This window comes from Fulmarus glacialis, unplaced genomic scaffold (assembly GCF_000690835.1).
Source record: "Fulmarus glacialis isolate BGI_N327 unplaced genomic scaffold, ASM69083v1 scaffold44597, whole genome shotgun sequence".
In the NCBI taxonomy this organism is placed as follows: domain Eukaryota; kingdom Metazoa; phylum Chordata; class Aves; order Procellariiformes; family Procellariidae; genus Fulmarus; species Fulmarus glacialis.
The window spans coordinates 499-24,333 of NW_009222161.1; the positions used below are offsets into that span (position 1 = coordinate 499).

At 37.5% G+C, this 23,835-nt stretch overlaps 1 protein-coding gene across 1 annotated transcript in view; it reads right to left on the reverse strand.

Moving 5' to 3' along the window:
- Window positions 1-2,160: 2,160 nt before the first annotated feature.
- MTMR10 (myotubularin related protein 10) overlaps window positions 2,161-23,835 on the reverse strand; it is a gene marked incomplete at its 5' end in the record, with an annotated part of 36,210 nt that continues 14,535 nt past the window's right edge. The window contains 13 exons of the mRNA XM_009581362.1: window positions 2,161-2,978; window positions 3,519-3,701; window positions 4,620-4,790; window positions 6,135-6,304; window positions 7,180-7,250; window positions 7,444-7,513; window positions 7,639-7,769; window positions 8,764-8,852; window positions 9,013-9,100; window positions 9,527-9,701; window positions 12,101-12,191; window positions 21,443-21,585; window positions 23,759-23,831. Of these exons, the coding sequence (XP_009579657.1) occupies window positions 2,379-2,978; window positions 3,519-3,701; window positions 4,620-4,790; window positions 6,135-6,304; window positions 7,180-7,250; window positions 7,444-7,513; window positions 7,639-7,769; window positions 8,764-8,852; window positions 9,013-9,100; window positions 9,527-9,701; window positions 12,101-12,191; window positions 21,443-21,585; window positions 23,759-23,831 (2,055 nt within the window). The remainder of the gene's footprint in view (window positions 2,979-3,518; window positions 3,702-4,619; window positions 4,791-6,134; window positions 6,305-7,179; window positions 7,251-7,443; window positions 7,514-7,638; window positions 7,770-8,763; window positions 8,853-9,012; window positions 9,101-9,526; window positions 9,702-12,100; window positions 12,192-21,442; window positions 21,586-23,758; window positions 23,832-23,835) is intronic.

Consider the following 23,835-nt stretch of genomic DNA (forward strand, 5'->3'; position numbering starts at 1 on the left):
CACAGGTTGAGGTCTTTTATGTCAAGTATCAGGCCAGGGAAAGCAGTAAGCTAATGAGAAAAAACCACCAACAAAAAAACCAAAAAACAAACCAAAAAACAAACCACAAAAGCAAATGAATACAAACATTTGAATAATGAATTGAACAGGTGAGCTGACTGCTCCAGCAAGCTTGTAAATAAGCACAACTAGTTTGTGGACCATTTAACATGCTCAAACCATTTTGCAGCATAATTAGGCAATTGAGGTGAATACACGTTTTTTCCTCACAAACAGTTGACCAGAACCAATCTGGCATTATGTTATAACATGCATGTGCATATCCGCATGCAGATACACATGTGCACACGCACACACACTCAGCTTCTTTGCATAAAAACAGGTTTTTGGGGGTTTGGTTAATTAAAAAAGGAAGTCTACCCCTCCCCCCCACAGTAGCTCACCTTTACAAATGAAACTGCCCACTTATCCCCACCAAACCAAACGCAGTGCGAGAAAGCAGCAAACCCAGCGCCCCCAACAGCTTTGTACGTTAGGTAGTTTTTAGCCCGGGGAAAAGAGGGTCCTGTATGCACTGGACTTTCCTAGCACAAAGCTTGCACCTTTAAGGCCACTCCAGACGCATATTCTCTAAAATAAATACTTGAGCAACCTTAAGACATCCAAAACCCACATTATGATTTAGGCTGTGCTGAAGACCAGTTTGGTTTTACACACAAATGAAGAGCTCCAAATCCTATCCCTCCCTGCCTTTTTTTTTTAACTCTAATGTGCTGTGTATTACCATCATACAGCTTGTTTCCCCTCCACCCCAAAAAATGAGAATAGCTTCTAGTCTATCATACACGGCCTTCGGTGCCTTAACGTGTGAGTCAACACCTGAATAGAAGCTGAGTGTTGGTTCAATAGCGTTTGTGTTTTACACAGAAATCAGTTAATATAAAATACAGCCTCGCTGTTAAGAGAAGGTAGTCAACAGAAGCCTTAACCTATGAGAATGAGCCATTACTATTCCTCCCCCCTCCCAGTGTACTTTACTCTCTTGCTTTTCTCCCTGTGAAACTTGAGGCTTTTTCTGGCACAGCATCCAGGGGAGGGGTATCGCTTACAAAGTTTTAGAGCAAAGTGGCATCTGCTGCATTAAGCAGAGGGAGGCTGCTGGATTTAATTCCCGCAAGCAGTGCTCGTCCATTGCCCTGTCCCTATGGACATGTATGTATGTAAAAAGCAGGCACCACTAACCACTCTTCTTCCAGCACCTGCTTACAAGTGACAACAGCACTAGCACCCCTCGTGGATTTGGCCACTTGGAGCATGTCCTCCTTTCCGGACCCCTGTAGGGCTTACGTATGAGTTCTGCTGTAAGCTACTTCACCCTACCACAGGATGAGGAGAGGGTCGGCAGGGATCAGGATCCGTGCAGGGATATAATGCTGAGTATTTGAGGCGCTTATATAAAAAAGTGAGGCTCTCATGAGACTGACAAACAAGCTTAACCTTAAAAAGGTTAAACCTGCTGTCTCTTGAGCTGGCCTTCTGTTATTTCCAGAAATGGAGAGGGGGAGGCGGGGGATGGAACAAGAACTTGCCATAACAATCTATTGTAAGAAGTTGGGGGGGGTGGTCAGCTGCATTAGAGTAATCTTGCTACTGTTTCCTCCCAATTAAAGGCACTTCTAAAGCTACTGCAATACCATATCTACAGTAAATGTTTTAAGGTTAACAGTGCATTGTCCTGAAGTTGATTCCTATAGTCTAAAGTCAAGCTTATGACAAAGAGCACAAATCTGACTAATTGTTAATGAATACATTTTGGGGAGAGAAAGAAAAGGGAACAACCCCTCCCACAGATACACACTGCATTAACACATATGTAGGGTGATAAATCACAGAACATTAGTATGTATGTATGCATATAAATATGCTTCCTGAAGAGGCAGTCTGATAAAATAGTTTGTTCCCAGATTGCAGCTGTCAGTCTGTGTCCACTGCACCTACTACTTTGTTTTGCCAACCTGTTTTGACACAAGAGTCACTTGAGTCACTGGGAAAAAAGATATTTCAAGCAGAACCCTCATTAATGACCACACCAAGCCTTTCAATTAGCTAATGAAATGCTCCATCGCATATAATGAGCCAAACCACAAAAATACAGAAGGAATTAGGGACCAGAAGCCCTACCAGATGAGAACTACTGAAGACAAAGTTGTGCGATTTGAAGCATGACTCGCTTTGCTTTTAAACATTTGTGCAAAACTTACGTAATGTTTGTATATAAAAATTATTACAGCTTTCAATGCCGCATTTAGCAGTGTTAACCTAGAAAAGACAAAATGATATGCTGTATTCTCCCCAAACCTTTAAACCATCGCATCATCTTAGTCTTCATTTGCAAGCGTTTCAGTGGATAGCCAGATTTTGGCACCGCTTAAAAATTTGCTTAAAGGTGTTCCCAGAATGCTCCGTCTGCATAGGTTCCCTACAGGAGAAAATGGGAATGAGGAGGAGAGGAAGTCTGGGGCCCCAGAGGTGTCATTTAAACTATTTGCTCTGAAGTACATCCTGCTTTGATCCAGTTCCGAGCAGTTGCCTTGCAAAGAAGAATTGCTTTTGTACTGCCGAAGATTCCGGTTTAACATGTCTACTTCATCTGCCAGCAAAGAAACTTTATGGAAAGCAGTGATGGAGCCACCATGATTAATCTGGGCCTCAGGAACCCAGCGGAAGTAGCACAGTTTCCAGAGTTTTATTTGTGTTCCAGAGATACGGGGTAGAATCACGCCATGCAAATCAACAGGCTTTGCAAACCAGTCTCTGAAGTACTGTTCCATACTGTTGCTCTGACTCTCTGTTTGCTGTAAAAAGTCCGGTTTCAGTTTTAGTATCAGAGAGTTTCTTCTTGGAAGGAACTCCTGCTCACTGATGATTCCGTTTTTTAATGCTGGGGGGACACTGCGCAGTGTGGAGCTGTAGTTTTTCTGCAGAAAATAAATACTGGTAATTTTCCAGTTTTATGCTCATTTCAATAGCAGATTTCCCTGAGCTGCTAGGATGCATCATCCAGAGAAATATGTGACCTTTAAACAGTTCTGAGCTTGTGAGTCACTACTGCAGGGCTCACAGGGCAAACAGTGTGGCCACCTGTGGCCTTTAAAAAGAAATACATATGTTTTCTAGACTTTCTAAAACAATGAATGATCGAATTAATCAGTATTCACTGAAAAAACTGACAACCCTGGGGGAAAAAGTGGCATGCCATCACTTTTTCATAGGTGAAATAATGCAAATGTTGGCAGTGAGCTCAGGCATATCAGAAAATGTCCTGGAACACAAGGCTCAACAGTTTACATCTTTACTTCTACAGAAAATCACTTTTTCAGGCTGGGAAACGAAGAGAATTAACACTCCTATTGCTAAACTGAGAGTGTAAAACTATATAACTGTAAATTTTTAAGCATTAACACCTTATGGTTAAGCACAGAAACAGTCCATTCACAGACAGACATCACTATAGTTACCTTTGAGCGTTTAAAAGTTTTCACTGCTCCATTTTGTACACATGGTGCACTCTTTCCAATATACAAAGGGTTGTGAAAGAGCAGGCGATCCCTGCTTGTAAACTGCAGAGACCAATCCCAAACACAAGGAAATTTGAGGCCTTTCTCATCACCCAGCTGAATATTTTTGCTTATGGCAAATTCCTGCAAAAGTTAACATTCAGGCATATTAAAAATCAAAGAAAATAGGCTTAATCACAAGTCTTAATTATAAACCAGTGCGTAACTTTTGGGCAAAGAAGAGCAGGGATATAATTCAGAGGTGGCTGTAGATCAAGCAACAGAGCAGCAAGACAGTCTGCTGCTGGAGGAAACAGCTGTACCCTGTTCTTCATTTGTGCAATGCAGAGGCAGGACTAATGCTTCTTAGCAAAAATTACTTTTCAATGATATTGTTTGTTTGTTTACTCTTAACCCCCCCCAACTGTTATTTTGAGAGTACACTAATGGTACCTCAATGCTCTACTTCTTTGTAAGGTAGGCACCTAGGACTTTAAAGGGAAAATATTTAACAAAATAAGTAAGTTTTACTTTTATCAGCCATCAGATGTTTTCTACACACAGTTCTGATAAGTTCCAGTTTTCAAAAACAAATTTAAGTGTTCAGTTTTCTAAATATCTTCATTGTGCATTACTATTTGAACCTTATGCAGTGTTTTCCAACTTTTTCAACTATTTAAACAATTATGTCAAGAGATTTCAAAGTTTGCCTGAAGTGTGAAATTCTATTTATTGCCTGTCATTCTACTTGATCAGTTCCAGATATAAATCTGTTTCCTAGAGGAGTACAAATAATAATGTACAATAACAATGCCTTTCTAGAAAAAAAATAAAAAGAAATTCAATAGACTTTCTTCTTGAATAGTTAGTTACTGCCTATGCAAAGATCACCTGAAAGGATATTCTGATCATACTTGTCTGGGGAGCTGAATATTTTGCCCCGAACAGGGTGTGACGTTTTGAAAAATACAAAGGAATACTGTTTAGTTGAGATGATGTTATTTCTAGAAAGGCATGCTGAAGTCTTGTATTTGAAAAGTAGGTGTAACACTTCATACTCACAGTGCTTTCCTTCACTCGCTGATGAGGACAATTGAAAAGGAAAGTGCCAAACAATGAGATACGTGCACTGTCGTACAATATGGTCAAGTACATTTCAGAAAACTCGAAGGCTGCTGGGTATTGTTCTAGCAGCTGCCAAACACAGTCAAGAAACATCAAGAACAAAGGAGACTGGGAAAAAAACCAGAGAATTATTAGATTTAACATAAGCTTTTCCAAGTCATACCAATTCTTTGCAGTTAGTGTTCCATTAGGGTATTTAGCTATGCCTCTGGTACATTCCTCAACAGGTAAACTATTTGGAGTATTGTATTTTTCATGATTTTATGCAACTGTAATACTCTCTATTCCTGTTTAGCCACTTTCACAAGCAACTATGTCAACTGGCTTTCTCAGCGTTACCTTTCCACAGCTTTCCCTTCTCTGTAAGAAGACAGTTCTTTCCTGGGATCTCTTCATACTCATGTAGCTGCAAAAATGCTTTCTGCCTTCTTGTATGTCCCTCGTAAGTTCCAAATTAGTGCTTGTATGAGCCTTCCTTACTACTTGGCCTTATTTTCACAATGTATATACTTCCTTCTTGTTTGAAATGTCTGGAGAGCTTATGATTCAGCCACGTTAACTTCTCACTACACTTTCTAGCTCTTTCCACGGTGGCCCATGAATAGCAAAAGTATAAACCATCATTTATATAAAGCTTTAGAAATATTTTCCTCTTCCCAGTTTCACTCATCTGTATATCCTTTCCGAGGGTCAAAATATCTGCTTTCTCATTACTTCCCCCTTAGTGTTTCAGTTTCTTTATCCCTTCATGCATTTTCTTTTGCTTAGTGCTCAGTGTCCTCAGTTTATCTGTTGGCTCCACTCTCTGGGGATATTGCTTTTCTATTAATCTTGGGCATTGTCCCTGAAAAAGGCTGCTAACCTAGGGTCCTCTATTTTTCCAACTGCAATTACAAGTCTCTTCTTTGCAATGAAGAGGCCAAATAAGATTGGTTGGAAATACTGAAAAGCAAGCACACTGCTACCCTCTATTAATCTGTTTGGCAGCTGTGTATCAGTTCATAAAGCTGCAGTGTTTCTTTATCAGCTCAATACTTTGAAAAGTACTGCATATTGATACGGCTCTGCATTCAAAAATACGGGGATGAAAACAGATACCCTTGGTAAAACAAACAACTCTTTCCAAACGCACTCCTAAGCCCCTTTTATTTCAATTTAAAATGTGGGCTGTGCTAGCATTTGTAACAGTGGGACCTTTTCATGTGTAACACTGAAGCAACATAAAAACCCAGCAACATTTGATTGCACCTGGTGTTTCACTGATTCTCACGTGGCTACAGAGGATAAAGAAAATATATCTCTATCCTGGACAAAGACTCATTTTCTCTGACATTAGTTTCATGAGATTTGAAAGTATTAAAAAATGTTTTTACTTTTAGATTTGTGTGAATAAATGTTCAGGCTGATATTAACCAGACACTGTTATCACATACAGATACAATTCATTTTTACCTCTTTGTCAGATCTCTTTAAGTGGTTACACCTATCTAAAAACTGATATCCTGCCATGACCCATTCCTTCTGTATTAAGCTTTGAAATCCAACAATTGTTCGAAAATAGGGATCCAGCATGACTTGAATGAGAGAAGCAGCAAGACAGCTCAGGTCCCGTCCCTCTTCCTCTGTGAATAACATACAGAATGTATGAAATATATAAGGTATATATGCACATACACAGAATTAGATCTCAAAGAGCAGAAAGTGGCAACTAGGTCTAGTGTTTTTCTTTGAATTTCTTTTAAAACATGCTTTTTGCTGATGTAATTGTTCTCATAGTTTCAAAAAAAACTAGAAGAAAAAAACACCTTTTTTTTTTTGACTGAGACTCATACTATAGAAAAGGTTCCTGCAGTATCCAGCACAACAATGCATTCATTAAGAACAAAATACCCACCCAAATGCCTGGTATTTAGCCAAGATGTGCTGAGAAGGAGGGTGTTCATGTTGCTGGAAATTTTCAACGTATTTTCCACCCTGAAGCAGTTTTTGGAAGGCCATTATATGGGGAGAGTGGGATATATCAGCTGAACGGGTCTTGTAAAAATTACAGAAATTACAAAATTTCTGATCTTAATATGAGCAAGTTTTTCAGTGGTTTTTTTTTTCTGGAGTATCTGTTTGCACTTACACAACAGCAGCCACTGTTGGTGAAATACTTTTGTATATAGGACCTCTGAATAAAACTGATATTGCTTATGCAAGGAGTATTAGCCCAATTAACACAGTACAAAAGTTCACCCTAAAGTTTTGATTCTATCATATCATTATCAGAATAAAAACCACAAAGATTCAAAGTGAAATATTCCTTTGATGCTATGGACTATACTACAGTTCAGACACATACAAAATTATTTTCCTTTCTAGTTCCTCAAATGCCTAAAGTATTTAGAAGCAATGGGGTTTATGTATAAAGATTACAGTTGATTTTATCTAAATGTGTTTATCTACATTATCATACTAATGCTAAGAATTACAGCATGCTATATGGTTGCATTACCTTGTAGAACTACAGAAACGTGCTTACACTCCATCATATATACAAGCTCAGCAGAATGCTTAAGAAACGATCTAGACAGGAAAAGAAAGTGATACAACAGTTAATGTAACAGGTTTGCACTCTAGAAGAAAAAAATATTTGGAATATCTATATTTACCTAACTCATACATTAAAATAGAGAATCCTTCAACTGATTCACTGCTTATTTACACTGGTGAAAGTTTTTCACATCTCATTAACCATAATTTTATTAATGGTACAAACCTAATATACTCTAACCAGCGAGTATTTTCCAGTGAGGATAGCCACTTCTCTTCAGTTTCTTCAAAAGGCTCTGCAACAAGGAAAGTAATTACATTGCAGAACAGCTTCAAATAACTATTCCTGTTAGCCAGATCTATTAGAATTTGTTGTATTTCAAGAAAATAACCACCATGAAAGAAGGACAGTCCAGCATACCATTAACACACAGCTGTTTGAGTTTGTTATGTGCAGCCTGGATTTCCTGGATGTTGGGGAGACACTTGTCCAGATCAGATTTGTAAACGTCACTTCTCAGGGGATGGCTTCGAGTTATTGCATTACAAATCCTAAGTAAGAAAAAGAATCAGCCATTTTATTATTGAAGACGAGAGAAACAGTCTTTCAAGAAACATGCCACAGTCTTTAACTGCAAACAACTAAAACCACATAAAACATGCGCCTTATTTAAAAAAAAAAAGCTTTCTAGTTTATATTCAGGAGATATATTGCTCCTGCCACAAAGTTATGGACTCAAATATACTTGGTATCTGCTAGTTAAAAAAAAAAATGGAAACGCTGGATCATTAAAACAACAAAATGAAAACATAAGGCTGACTTACAGTTAAACAGGTCTATTCAATTTTTAATTTTCCACAGTTTTTAGTAAGACTTATCTATGCTAAATAAACAGAACATATATAAAGTTTATAAAGCCAGGAAATTTGACAGAGTTTCAAATAAAACTCAGAGCTCCAGCCTAACACACACAATGCAAGTGTTTCTACTACTATAAAAAGTCACCCTACAAATTAAACCAAAAAACAAAAATACCAAGCTAGTAAACTACTTACGCAAGGCTCTAAATGCCTTCATCTTTCATCAAGGACAGCAAATGACAAGTATTTCACAGAAATACCGTGTGCATTTTGGCACCAAATCTATAGAACTGTATTTCCCAATGCCACAAATAAATAATTTTTACTATGTCTTGCTGAAGCAGGTAAGAAAATCTCCACCAACATAAGTTGTATTACAGTAACATCAATAGAAAAGATTGTCTGATCTTTTTATCAATAAATTCTGTCATCTGAATGACTAGCTGCATAAAAAATAAATATCCCTTAAAATTTGAAAAATTATGCAGTATTCGAAACTGAAGTGGACCTTCAATAGAAATTGTGCCAGAACTACACTCAGAGAACAGTTTCTCAAAAGCTATTGCACTACAACATTATGAAGCAAGTATCCTCTCAATTACCAATTGCTGCTGTATGTTAAACATAGTCACCACTTGTGTTACCCTATGCGTCTGATTAAAGAATAACATAACTAATAATTTACCTTTGATCAATTCTTCTTTGTTGCAATACATCTTTAATGTTGGCCATTCTTACAAGGGCGCTCCCGTTAGGATGATTCCAGGACCATAACTAATATGGGGAAAAAACACAAAAGAAACAACAAAATAATGCAGGTTAGTGTTAATTTTTCTTAATGCTACACACAAAACTATGTTAATTGGAATACATATCTTTAAGATTAATATTGTACAATGCTCATGAACAGTAACAGAATAAAGACTACACTTACTGGCATTCGTCTCCCAATAAAAGAGTAGGAGTATAGCTTAAGGTCTTGATCTGCTAAGGAAGATGGAACCACAAAATATTCTGGAAGGCTTGGGGAAAAAATATGATACAAAAGGTTACTTTACCCTACGAATTTTATCAGCTTTTCTCTTGTTGCAATGCTGTCTTACCAACTCTGTTAAACTATAATGCGCCAGCCCCTAATATTGCAGTGCTAACTGGTTGTCCTGCATGTCTGCATGATCTTACATACCACTGGTACAGCTGAGATGTATTCGTTCAGAAGCGTGCATGTTTCAGAGGGAAGTACAAACGCGTGAAAGCAACAGATGCCAAAATACGACATTTCCTTTAATGACGACACTTGCAGGATCTTTCAACTGAGGGCCTCTCCAGAGTGGCACATTTAAGAGGTGAAGTGCACAGTTAGGTAGGATGGAGGCTTTGGTAGAGGAGGCAGGAAAAGGCAGTATAATTGCCTGTTTTCTTTTACTTGCATTGTAAGAGGAACTTACCAAGTAGATATCATATAACCTTCATTGACTGAACAAACTCTCCACTCTGATGCACCTGTCCTTTTGATTTCTCTATCCCAATCAGAGTAAGTTTCAAACAAAGGTGTCTGCTGACCACTGGCACTGCCGATGCTGCCACCACCACCTCCTGGGTCTATTCCATTCACCTTCTTTGCTAGGAAAAGAAAATTCATCAATGCACATTTAAAAAAAAGGGGGGAAAAAGATCAAGCTCTTCACCTTCCTAATTACAAGAATGAGCCACTAGCATCAGGACTAACATTACGTATTTTTGTATGACAACAGATCAGTGGTTTAATAACAGCTTGGTGATACCTTAAGATATAAATGTATTTTTTCCTGCAATTTCAACAGAGAAGCAACATAAAATTGGTATGTTGTGCTGCTTGGTAGAAAGCAAGACATACTAACACTCAGGAACGAATGTTATCTTCAGTCACAGGATTTCTCTCTTCAACATGCCAAAGTTAGCAACGTTTTAAAAGCGTGAACCCTTTATAGGCTACCCTTTCATTAGATACCTTATGAAGAAAGCAAAATAAAAATTATATAATTTCAACAGCTTTAAATGACTGCTGTATTAACAGCAAATAAATTGAAGGTCAGGATAATTTTTTTTTTTTTAATACATATATATATTTATATCCACACAAAAAGATGGCCCTCCACTTTGTAGCTAGGGATCAAGATTATACAGTCTGTTATTAATACAGAAGCATCTCCTTAGGTGCCAAGGAGGCAGTCAGCTATGTCAAAGGAGACTACATTTTGTTTCTTGACACTTGAAGTAAATTTTTAGATGGAAGTGAAATAAACTGAGACTCAATCCTATTACCTCCCCCATGAAAGCTCCTACCTTTAGCAGGAGCCTATAAAGATGTAAGTGCCTGCCCAAACAAAGCAGAATACAGCGTTATGGCTCTACTGCCATCTCAGTGATTTTGTAGTTTCTACTTTCTATCAACTTCATTCTTGCACTAGTACTCGGACTACTTATGTTTTTCAGAAGAAAAAAATCAGAATGAAGTAATTGTTCCAAGCTACTATACAGAGTAATATGATAATTACCAAAAAAAGTTATAATTTTACTGTTCAATGGCAGGATATATCATTATTAAATATAGCCGGGGAAAAAATGATGTACATATACACCAGAGCAATGCAGGCTCTTTATGTTCTTCAAGAAGCACAAAGACAGTATTTCAACTTTTACTTTACTGGGACTAGCAGGGATAGTTATAAAATACAGTGCTGGAATTGTAAGACCAAAGCCAGAGATCTATGCTACAAACACCAGGGTTCACAACAACAAAAAAACCCCAACCCAAACCAAAAGTATTTCAAACTCTTTTCTCCAGCAACTGCAGCATAGCAGAACAACTATCTTTTGCCATTCTGGTCTGCTGCTCCAGAGGAACAACATTTTTTACCCACCTTATGTAATTCTTCCACTAGGCATTTTTCCATACAGCAAATGGTATTTTAAGGACAGAGTGAAGGCAACTTCGTGACAGATTAATATTTTGTTCACACTCCACTTTTACATTTTATTGTAATGTTATCTGCAAATTGGCTTGCTCCCTAGTACTTTATAATGCTAAAGTACATGGACCTTAATAACTGCCCAAGTTTTATCAGGTAAGAAATTATATGTGTAATCATATGTGCAACATAATCACATGCACACTTACTCTTGTGCATGCACTGGGCAGTCATGTAGGCACCTGCATGAAAAACATGCATTTTTGTGCAAATTTGAAGGCCTGAGCTCATAATTCCACAACATTCAAATTTTGTAACAGGCAGATCAGTGGTTTCTAATGCCAGCTGCTGAGTAAATACTTCAGTACCACAGAACTACATCAATGGCACTTTCTCTATTTGGAGGCTTGTTACACTAGAACTGATGGTTTTCAGTTGTGTATTGGCTGGGGAACACTAAGCAGTGACCGCACAGCATTACACTAGAAATCAAGTTCCAAAGGCATCTTTTTCAGGCTTACCTAACTGACAAGGTTCAGTTGGAGATTGGCCTTGAGCAGAGAGGGTGTGCTCCAACTCAGCAGGGGTGGTGGAGGTTTTGAGTGGTAAGAACTGCCTAGTAAGCCTCTAGGAAAGAAGGTATGGAGTCCCAAGTTGCACAAATCCTCCTGCAATACCACCAGAAGAGAAACTTATTCCCAAAAGAAGGGCAGGTGAACAAGCCTGCCTGATGGGAGATTAGCTAGGTACCTAGAGTACCAATATAGACATACAATAGGAGGATCGAAGCGTGAATTGAGAAATATGAGTATTCATGCTGACGTAAGTGCTGACATAGGTAGTTTTGTTTTGTTTCAGACAGGAAAGACATTTCTTTCTATTTTGGTTGTTAATGTCTATCACAATGAATGACTTATAACCGAAAGTAAGAGGTTGGGTGCAGGACAAGCCAATTTTATTACCCCTGGAGAAAGCCTCAAATGCTTTTTGCCACTGCTTCTAGACAGAAGTATTACTAAAATTACATATAATGAAATAGGAAAAAAGAAATCCAAATACTTTCATACTTACCTGGATTGTGATATATTTCCCCAACATACTCAAATGCAAAGAGAAGCTGAAGATCCGTTGGCTGAGAATAATGAGCTATTGCAAGGCACACCTAGGAAAGAAACTTCTATTACTGTTATTTATAGACATAAAATTTATTGCCCTTAATTATGGTAGTGTGAAACATGCAGAGCAAAAGTTAAAAATCAGTCTTCTGATGTTTTATTTCCATATTTTACTTGAGAGGAGTGAATTATATAGTTAAACATACTCATATTTGCCAAGAAACCATTCCTGTAATCATAGTAGGCGAGTTCATGACCATCTATCAACAGTGATTAACTGACAAGGGTAGACTAAGATTTTGCAAGAATGGTCAAACTGCAACAGGCATCCCTAAACATGATTCTCTGCATCAACAGAGAAAAGCAAGGATTTGGAGCTACTGTGCTGTGCCTGCCCACCTGCATATAGAAGTAAGGAGGAGAACAAAAAGAAAAGAGCACAACACACAGGTGGTGAGCACAGTACAGCAAAATCTCATTTTTAATTGGTCTTTTGATAATTATTTTTTTAAATGAAGAGTACTTATCAACATAGCATAAGAACATAAGAATGACCATACTGAGTCAGTTCAAAAGGTCCAGCCTAGCACTCTGTTCCTGACAGTGGCCAGCAATCGATGCTTAGAGAAGAGGGTAAAAACAGAGAAAGCATAAAATGAAATTTTACCAGGATATTTTTCAACAGTTCACTGTTCGGGCACTTCCTGAACTAAAATCTGGTATGAGTATTCAACAGAATTTGACAGATATTTCTTCTACAAAGTTGTCATTTGGGTCAAGAGGTTTTTGAAGTGCGACTTCCCTTTACAAAAGCCTGTTGGTGCTTCCCTAAAGTATCATATTTAAGCAAAAGTCTGAATCTAATTAAATTTTTATTATCTTTTCCACTAATTCACCCCATATAGGCATCAGGCTTATCAGCCTGTGCTACCCAAAACTCAACCTTCAAAAATTTCTGCTCTTGGAAAGGAAAAACAAGAGGTTGCTCTTTGAAGATTTCCAGGACCTATGTCAATCCTGAATCTCATTAAGTTGTATTCCAAAATTATGAAGGGCATTGATGAATATAAATGAAAAGCAAATTGTTTGGTAATAAAGAACAGCTTTTCCCCCCAAGTTACTTGGAAATAAGTAATTCATGGTGGGAGATGTTTTCTTCATGTTAGTCACTTGCAGTTTGTTTGTCAGCTGAATGGCAGGCCAAAGATTCTCCATCAATCTCCAATTTCAATAAAAAGTGAGTTTTTAGGGCAGGTCCTTTTGCCAAGCGTGGGGGATCCACAGTTAAACATGCCAGTAATCACCCTCTTCCCAGTTCCCAGCTGATCTTGAGAACTGAAACATCAGCCAAAGTTTCTGAGGGTAGCAAGAAGTCAGCTTCATTAAATTTTGGCCTAGCCCTTACAGGTTCTGTCCCAGATTTCATTTACAAAAGAAAAGCCACCCATAACTTCTGGATGGCTGCAGGTTTATAGCAAGCTCCAACACTTCTCTAACGATCTGATGCTTCAATCAGGTTTAACCAGACTGAGTCACAAGTCCTGCCCCGGGAAGGGAAATGTAGCAGAGATTGAAAATGAGAGAAAGATGCATCCTCAGAACAGCAGAGATAACTTGGGGCACAAGGAAGAGTCTTGCCTAAGTCTTCGCATTCTTTGCAACAGTCTCAGGACCAGCATCACATAAGCAACTGGTTTTCTACCCATATAAATTGTTCATTTTGGTAGAACCCTAAGATTATTAAAATTAAGAGTGCAGCACATGGTTTAGGATTAGATACTAGACTTCAAATAGAGTCAAGCTTTGCTACCCTTTGTCTCTTTAAATGTGAATATGCACTTAGAAATACAAAAGATTTGACAAGAAACCTAGTATCTAGAAGCATCAAATTCAGGAAGAAAAAAAACTTTCAAGTAGAAATTGGCACTGTTATTCTCCAAATTTCCGGACTCGATTTGGAGTCTTTAGCTTTGCCTTCTTCCCTCAGTATTCGCTTCTCCATTGTAATAAACGTACCTGCCTTATCTCTCTGAAGAAAATACTTAATGAAAAGGAGGTTATAAACCACAAAACTCTATTCTACATGTTCAGATACAGAAATTCCACGTGACAAAGTTTTTAAATAGGGACAAAGACATAGTATAAGTTCACATTATTACCACCTAAAATTTTTCCTTTCCATTTTCTTCCTTCCCTTCAACTCTCCATGACTTTTTATATTTGGCAACATGTTGACACAATTTAGTCACTGTTCAGTAGTTTTGGATATTATTTTTGAAAAACATTCTGTGCATCCAAGAAATTGTTTTCTGTTAGTGAAGGAATGTTTTCTTATTGTCATAAAAATAAAAGAAAGATTTGCATGACAGACAACTGAAGGAATACTACTACGGGCAGCATTGTGCCACAGGAAAAAAACTTGAGAGCTCACTTATGCTAAGTTCTGTACGGAGAAAGTTATTGTACTTTTACTAGCTTGTACGCAACATATATGGCATTACGGAACCTTCACCATATTTCTATTTACTTTGGCTTTTGATGGGGACATTCCTCACTATTTATAAAACCAGTAATTACTGTAGACTAACTTGAGTTGAAAACCTTTTTTCACAAACACTCCCCTACAAAAAAATTCCTATCGAGTCTTAGAAGAACAGTTGCTTTACTTTTCTCTCCATACTTTCAGTTCTACAATGAAACTGCAAAAGAAAATAGAGGACAAGACATTCCAGGGCAGGATGGACCCCAAAAAAACTCAAACAGAGAAAGTGTCACTGGTAAATAGTCTAGCATGACTTTTAAAATGAACATTTATAAGCTCATTTCCACGATTCGTTAAAACATTTAGTAAGTACCACGAAGTAACTGGAAGCCTTGCACATTTTATTAAATCTTGTGATTTCAGTGTACAAATCAAAGCTGAAGAAGCCAGCTATTCCATAATACTAGGCCTCTCCTAACAGACTACTTTTGCTTATCATTTACAATCAAACAAAATGGAAATCTGTGTACGTATACATTTTGACTTCCATTTTTCTATGTAACTTTTCACTAAAGTAACTGATATTAACAGAGCTACTCCTCATCTTCATTTATGGGAGTGAAGGATGAAAGCCTTTTACAATACTCTCAAGGCTTGAAGATGAACTGCAAGACATTAAAAAATTCCATTGTGCTGCCAAATAACACAACAGAAACAGAGTAAAACCTATTTTTAAAAGCAGCAGCTAAAACCTCTGTCATTTACTTGCCACATTTGAGAAAGAGTACATGTGTGCTGTGTTAAAAGGGGTAAAAGGGGGGGGGGGGGGTGTGGAATAGTAAGAGCATTCAGATCTGATTCTCAAAAAATATGACACCATAGCTGTGCTTTTGAATCCAGCAGCTGAAAAAAGCTTCCAGGTGTTCCACAGTATAGACATAACTCACAATACCAGGTATTGCATGGGTGAAACAGTCCACCTGTAGATTACAAGACAGTTTCAGGACCTCTATTTCTGTTAAAAAAATACTTACCCTGCTACTGTCTTCATTTTTACATTTTGGACAAATTCCACTCATACACACACTAAAAAAGTATTAAAGACATACTCATTTTCAGTTTATTCCTCACTAAATCCATACAGTAGTTTTATTGTCTGAAAGTTTCAAAAGACAAGCACATTCCACAGATCTCAGCAGATTATCACCGTAAGTAGAAAGCTCTTAAATTGGAAGACAAACATGTTTTACAGGAAATGTTCTCATATCAAACTGAAAAATGTTTGGTATTCTTGCCAATTTACAATTGTGTAAAGCTGAAGATATTTAGGCTCAGTCAAATAACAAGAGAATAGGCTGTTTGTTGGAAAGGTCATTTATTAAAAGCAGTAAACACAATGGCTGTAATTATTTCATAGTACGTAGGCCATTTCCCTATGTCAGTGTCCCCTGTTCAACCCCTACCTGAGAAAAATAAATGATACTTTCAGGGCAGGCCCTCCTCTTCTTCAACAGGAATTTTACCAAGGACGAGAGCTTCAAAATATTGCTAATGCTCTTGGAAAAGATAGTTTTGAACAGTCATATTTAAGAAGTGCTAAGTTAGCATAGCCCTGCATTTCATCTCCTTCCGTAAGCCAGGCTACCTGTCTTACGAACTCACTGGAAGGATACTATTTTCCCTTATTACTGCAATTCCTATTCCAAGTAGACACCTGTAGTATAAAGTCATGCAACCAGGACCAGATCAAGTCCCAAGGGCAGAATTTGTTAATCTTCCTAGGCAGGAAGTCTTCTTGGGGAAAATAAGCTTTCAGGTAACAAGACTCTCAGCCCTAACCATCATGTACGTTCTCCTAACTGCTAAGCTATGAATTGTCTAATTGAGAACTGCTTTTTTTTTTTCCCCTCTAAGAATTCCAATACCAGCTATATATAATACTTTATCTGGTTTGAGTACAAGTAATCTACATGAGAGGAAACAGTACAAGGATTTCAGAAGCTGAAGTAACTTTTTACATATCAGAATCCTTGTTTGTACAAGAATATATTTGAATTCTAAGCACAGGTTTCCTAAGCCTTAAGAGAAATATTAAAATACATTGCCATTTTTTAAAACACCTTTAGATAAGTTTACTTCTGAAAAAAGTTTTCTTCACCCCCTCCAATCCCACTCCAAAGACCGAAAAGATAGTAATATCTTCTCGTGCATTCCCAGTGTCATGAGATATTACCAATTTTGTGATCTGTATAAACAATTAGAACAAGGTAATACAGAAGTTTGGGGGGGGGGAGGGGGAGGAGGGGAGAAGACATTAGAAAGGGTCAGGATCATTTGTCCAAAACTTCCAGAGCTTCACGTTATTCTTCATAACAATTAGGAAAAAATTGTTCCACTCCATCCCAAGTGTTATGACGTGTGAGAAGGCTAGTTTTGATTGCACAGGAAACAAGATTTGAGATAAGTAATTTTCCTTCTGTTTTGATTAAGCATGTGTTTCTGAAACTGCTCTCATATTCATTTAAAAAAGCTTCCTGAAGGAAAAGAGCTGAGGGGGTTCCAGAAGAGAAAGGGACTGAGAAAATGGAGTTATATTTAGGAAACAGGAGATTATAGGGTGTGTGCCATTCTGGTGCGCTGCCAAGATTCATATGCGTGGTGAGGCAACACATATCCATCATCTAACAGTCATAAAATCTAAAGCCTCACCTTTCCATACATTTTAATTTCTTAGTCTAGTATCAAGCATCGTAGTGGTTAGAAATTAGCAGAAGTTTTCAGTTTGACTGTTTGTTGTGATTTTTGGAATAAAACCATTCCTCTTATTTTAAGGAATGTGAAATGCTTCTTCTTTCACTCTGCCTAACTTAAAACTTCCCCAACTTGCTTACCCTTGCTTCCCCATCCTCCCCTTCCTCCCATACCCATGTGGCTTTCCTTCCTTTGTTGATTCTATAGCTTTATTTTAGAGACGAAACAGAACTAAACTGCTAAATAGTGATGAGTGCTAGTTTCCATTCCCTCTATTATTCCTTAACTTGTCTCTCAAATATCCATTAATAAAAATGAGGAAGAAAATATCTACTTGACTAATTAATGTTGAGACAGTATTTTATTAGCATGTATTGGCTGCAACTAAAGTTGAAGGTATTTTTCTAATGGAAATTATTTTAAGCTTCTTCATAATAATTCACCCCAAAATAAACTAATTCACCTCAAAATTCAATGTGTTCTTCCAATTTGTTTCTGCTTAAAGGTAGAGAAAAACACCTCTAAAAGTTTTACCAATATTACCCATGCATCATGTCTATATGTAATTAAGTCAGATTGTCCACATCTGAAGCCTGACTGCTTTCAAACTTGGATCCTTCTTTTCACACTTACTACCAAGAAGAGACTCAGAACACATTCTATTCTAGTAAGGCAGCTTAATTAGTAAGGGTTATTCTCCCTTATGCCCCGTTCAGCAAATACAGACACTTCCTTAGGAACAGATTACATTATCTTTGCCAACACCAATTTATGTAACTGAATACTGTTGAGTATTTCCATTACATTCAAGGAACTATGCATGAAAAATTACTTAACTGTATAAAACTAATATCTGTTCTTGTAACTATTCCACATATTTTTAAATAGTAATTATCAAGTGTATTGTTTTTATTTCTTTAACTATTGCTCTAAACAGAACATTTGCTAGCATCTGGCAACAAGTTAGAGACATTTATACTCCCATAGTTTGAAGTGTATATTTTAGTAGGTAGATATTTCATTTGGACCTACCAGTGCTTTATTCATGGATGATACTCCTCCGTATTATCAGGACGACATTTAGTTAGAAATCTCCCTGCTCTGATTTGTATAGCTGACTGTATTTATGTAAAGTTTGCTAAAGGAAGCTACTTCTGATTTATAAAGCACTAACATGCAGGTCTCTTGCTTTACAGAACAGAGATTGTAATGTTAACTGTAACATCACCTTCCCTTCTGCTTATTTTAAAAAAAAGTGAAAAAACCTTATTTGAAAAAACTTCAGAGTCATAAATACTTCAGACATGATTTTAATTATAGCCTGCACAATTCACTGATTCCAACAGAAATTCTGAGTTCTGCAGTTTCTCAATACTAAGCACCCTAGAAAACCTTCATAAAACACATAAGCACAATTTATCCAGTTAATTTTTTACTCAGGACGTCTTCATATCTAGCTCCAAAATGAGCATAAGCAAATTTGCGAGGAAAAAAAAATATAGCTGACAATTATTTTGATTTTTCTCAAAGAGATGACTGGAGATTAGGCCCCCAGGTTAAAAGGAAGGAGAAGCTGGAGAGGGTCCAGTCGTGGGCTACCAAGATGACTATGGTCCTGAAGTACATCTTCTGAAGAAACTGGGCTCATTTAGCTGTGCAATAATGAGATGCCAGATGACATAGTGGGCAGCAGCCAGAAACTCATCTTGGGACATTCAATCAGGAAAAACATACAGCACTGGAACAGGTTACCAACAGAGAAGGCTCTCCATCCTTGGTGGTTTTCAAGATACGACTGGACAAATCCACAGCTAACCTGATCTAATCCTGGGAACTCTGAAGAGAAAGGTGGACTCCACAGGCCCCTCCCATCCAGCACCTCTGACTCCATGGTCAGTTCTCTACCACAACATTCTCTCAGTCAGAAAACAATGCTAGCACACTCAGCTGAAGAGAAGAACAGGAATTCCCTCTCATCAGAACTCAGTTATACTTTAAGTCTTGGTCCTCCCTACGGAAGTTATGCACACACAATTATTTCCAAGTAGACAGCTACCAACATTTTCGTGCACAAATAGCTGGATGTAAATATATATTAGGGAGGCCCTTCAGAACTATAAGGAGGCCTGACCACCTTCCTTTGTTTTTAAAAATCAGGACAACCTTGTACTACTTGAAGGGCAGGAACAGAAACCAGATAAAATCTTTCAAGAGTGTGGTGCTAGCATGCCATTTAAATGCCAGAAAGAACAAAATAACTCCATCTGATATGCTGTGTAACACCATTTTACTTGTGTTCACAGCACCCCAAAATAATTTAAGCAAAATCCTGATTGAAGAAACCTGATCTAAGGACCTCATGGTTTTAGATACTTATATTTTAATGCTAGCAGAATAATGTTATTATGGAAATACTAGAGTAGGTTAACAGAACCTTATATCCCTTCAGTAGAAGTGTGCTTCTGTGATACACCCACACAAAGTTGCAATAACCTACTTGATGCATCAAAACTGCAATAGTAGCCACACAGCTGATATTACCATTGTACGAGTTTTCTTCCACTCCTCTAGTGAGCACAGTCTGGTATTTGAAAATGGCAACTGTTACACTTCTGGTCAACACCAGTACTATCTTTATAACCACACAGATTCAGATCCTTCTGGATCTCTAGAACTAACTGTTCTTCCTATCAAGAGAAATCACGTTAGACTATGTAATTATAAATGTATAAAGCAAGCGCCTACATAAAAAGGTTTCACTTTTTGCTCTTGCAGAAGTAAATGCAGCACAGGAAGTGTTAATGAGATGCTGAATTTATGCTCTCTTCCGCCCTCCTCCAGGCTAATCACTCTTCTTAGCTGTGACAATCAATTAGAAACGGTTGCTATAAAGATATTGCAGTAGACTGGCTGCTCCAGGGAGATTTCAGAGAAGCTGTGAAAGGGGAATTGACCGCTTTCCAAACATGTGAGGTTACAAACAGCAAAGGCAGCAGGCAGGGAGGAACCTAGAAAAGTAGCAAGGAAAGAACCGCCTGCTTCATTACCGGGCTTCTGCCCATGGATCTCTATGAGAGGGTAAGAGGTGAACAAGCGATGAACTGGTTCATCAGTTACTCAGCCGATAATGGCAAACAGACTTATGGCTGGGCAGATGGTTCTTAGGACTTACAGGGCTAAGCTCAAACTTTATCCTACTGAGAAGGGGAATTCTTAAGCTTTGTAAGCAAACTGGGTCATTCCTTACGAAACGATTGCTGTGCCACGCCTGGCGACGAAGTGGTGCCATGGAGGTCAGAGGAGCTGTAACTCAAATAACCTATGGCACCGATCCAGAACAGGGAAGCTGGTGAGCTCGTGTTGTTATGGAGACTAACCATGTCTGATTAGCAGAAACTTATCTGGACCTTACCAGGTTAAATAACATTGAATGATTTTGTTGAGACTTGTGACAACAAATGTTAAAACTGGGGAAGGAATGAAATTTCTAGGAATGTACAGACAGAAGTAATTCCTCTTGTCAAGAGGTATGCAAGTCTTTTCTAAGAAAATGTTGAGAAAGAGCACACAGTTTTATGTAGATTAGACAAACCAGTCATTCCAAGAGCTCACTGGAGAACTTGCTGCGTGAAGCAAATAAGTGTATATGTAAGATAGTATACTTTACCTATGGGTAAATTAAGCTTATGGCTTTCAGAAAACATATCAAAGTTTCAAACATTTTCCATAAAAATGTAAACATCTGTTGTACAGTTGCAATGCAGTATTCCGATTCCAGTCTTTATGATGATTTGTTTAATTAGTACTTTTTAAAAGTAAACAGATACGACAAGAAATGCAGCTTTATCTTATATGAAAAGAAACAGTTAATACATCACGTTAAATTTTTTACCTAATAATTTTGACTCTAAAAATCTAGATATTCTCCTGTAACAGAATGTGATTAATTTGCAAAATTCTTCCCCCCTACTTCTCTATCAAAACGTAAACCAAAATGTTCTTATTAGCCCAGCTGTTGCTACATACAATGACTACAAGGCAAGATTTCATAAGAAGATATAATACCTTTTTTGCACTTTCAGGACCCGCTTCATCAAAACGAAATCTGACAATACGGAAGTCTTTGCAATAAATTATTAATTCAGTTGGATTAAATTTAAGTTTTTGGTTGGGACCAAGGACCTTCTGCTTCCTCTTGGTGTCATTCACTGTAAAGAAAAGACAAAGTTACTGAACTGTGTTTTGTAAGTACACAACACAAGACTGGCTCAAACAAATACAGTAATGCTGCTATCAGCAGTTTTTCATTTAATAGTATATTTCAAGTGTTCAGTTGAGGTAGGAAATCTATAGGTCCTCCTGTTGATCAATCTCCTTTCAAACAAGTAGCTGAGTTACTGTTTCCTGTATACCCAGATTATTTTTGTCCAACAACAACTTCACAAACAAGGAATTAACATGCAGTATTCCCAAGAGCAATTTTTGGTCCCAGGCAGTTAATTGTGTATGCTCCAATGCCCTTCTGATGCACAGTAATTGGCATATATGCTGATTTTTCTTTAAAGTTTTTTTTTTACTTGGATGTATAAAAAAGTGCTGGAGTTAAGACTAAGATTAACTCCTTATTTCTTACATAAAACTCAAGAATATAAGTATAGTAAATTGCCAGCTGATCTAGACCTGCATAGACAGTCTGCGTCTTGGCCTATGTTATCTCCTTTTCAAACAGAGAAAGTTAAGTTGTAAAAAGTAAGCATCACAGAAGCCACAGAGATTTTATTTGTGGTAACTGGGAAAGCTGGGGCACGTAGCTGTTGAGTGATTAATTGACATAGCTGCCTGGTTGCAGGTATCTTCTGGCTTAAACTTAAGTACTTCCAGGGAACTCAAGACAAGCGTTTTTAGGACTCCTCTGGCTATTCACCTTCCATACAACAACCATCGAGCAACCTCTTCTGCAGCATGGGTGAAAACCTCCCCTTAATTCCTATAAAAGCATATGCTTCACTAAATTTAGGGTAAACCTGCATAACAGAAGAACAAAGAATAGTCTCCTCAAGTGTGTGGCAGGAAATACTGCCTCCTCCCTCTAAAGAGCTTCAAACCTCAACGGAAAAGCTAAACAGAAAGGGTTCCCTTCTAACAAAACTGCAAACGTTCAGGCTATTTGACAGTTTGGGGAAACATGCACAAAAGAGTAATCTAGAATCTGTCAGCCCGCAAGTTTCAAAATAAAAGCTACCTGTAGTCCTCTCCCATTTAGGAACAACACATTTCATGTGAGAGAGGACATAATTAATAGAACAATTATTCACGGCTGGCTGGCTTTTCCCCCCCATTTAGCAGAATTTATTATATGTGCATTTGTATGAGATGTTAAATAAGAAGATTGTAACACCCCATTTATAAACATGTCTCTACATGAAACTGTCATTAACAGATTTGCAACACGGCTACTGTTTTGTCACTTCTACCTGGCATTTTTTAAAAGGGGCAACAAATGCGGGCCACTGCAAGACCATATAACAGGTCAATAGCACCTCTTCATTTAAAAAAAAAAAAAAGCATTTCTTCATAATGTTCTTCCTCAAATATATATTAATCTTTTCACAGTGATTACAACCAGCTTCCAGAGTGGAAATGGATTATTGGATAACTTTGGGCACTGAAAACTTACAAGTAATGACTTAAATTACCTACAGTCAGAAAACCAAGTATTTGACAGCCCAGGCCATAATCAAGATTTGAAAAATTATCAGTTGTATGAAATTCTTCAATTACAAGATGAAAAACATTCTTTTTAACAAACAGGTTAGCCTAAAGTATCCACCAAATAAAAAACTGGTTCTACAAAATAAGTATTTTATAAGGTATTTCTTCAGATTAAGATCTCTATTGTCATTTGTAGATTTTTGAGGACCACTAGCTATTAACTTGCTAAGAATTAAACAAGATTGAAAACTCAAGCATTTATGCTGTCGGATATCCCAGCTATGTGTAAATTGTGTAAACAATGTGCTTTTTGCAATCTAGTGTATTTAAATGGAAGAGATTTAGATGCTTAAATATAAAAAAGTTGCTAACAAAATGTTGTACTGCTATAACAGGTGTCTATCGTAGAATACCTATTGATTCAGTATTGTAGTTAAATTTAAAACCTATATAAAGACCCAACTAAATAAGTCTCCTGCATGGCACCTCAAGTTTTACTCGGCTTTTAAGACTTTTATCCTAATTTTAAATAAACCAAATTGTTCAAATCAGGGCAGATTAACATAAAACCTCAAGCGTCAACAATTCTGCACAACCTAACAAGCAGTTAACAGTTTTGAACATAGTAAGTTTAAAGCCTGTCATCATACTTAACTACTTTCGACATACCTGTGACAATCTGCTCAATGCATGTTAGTGGGACATCATGTTCACCAAGGAGGAGGTTTTTATAATGGAATTTCTGA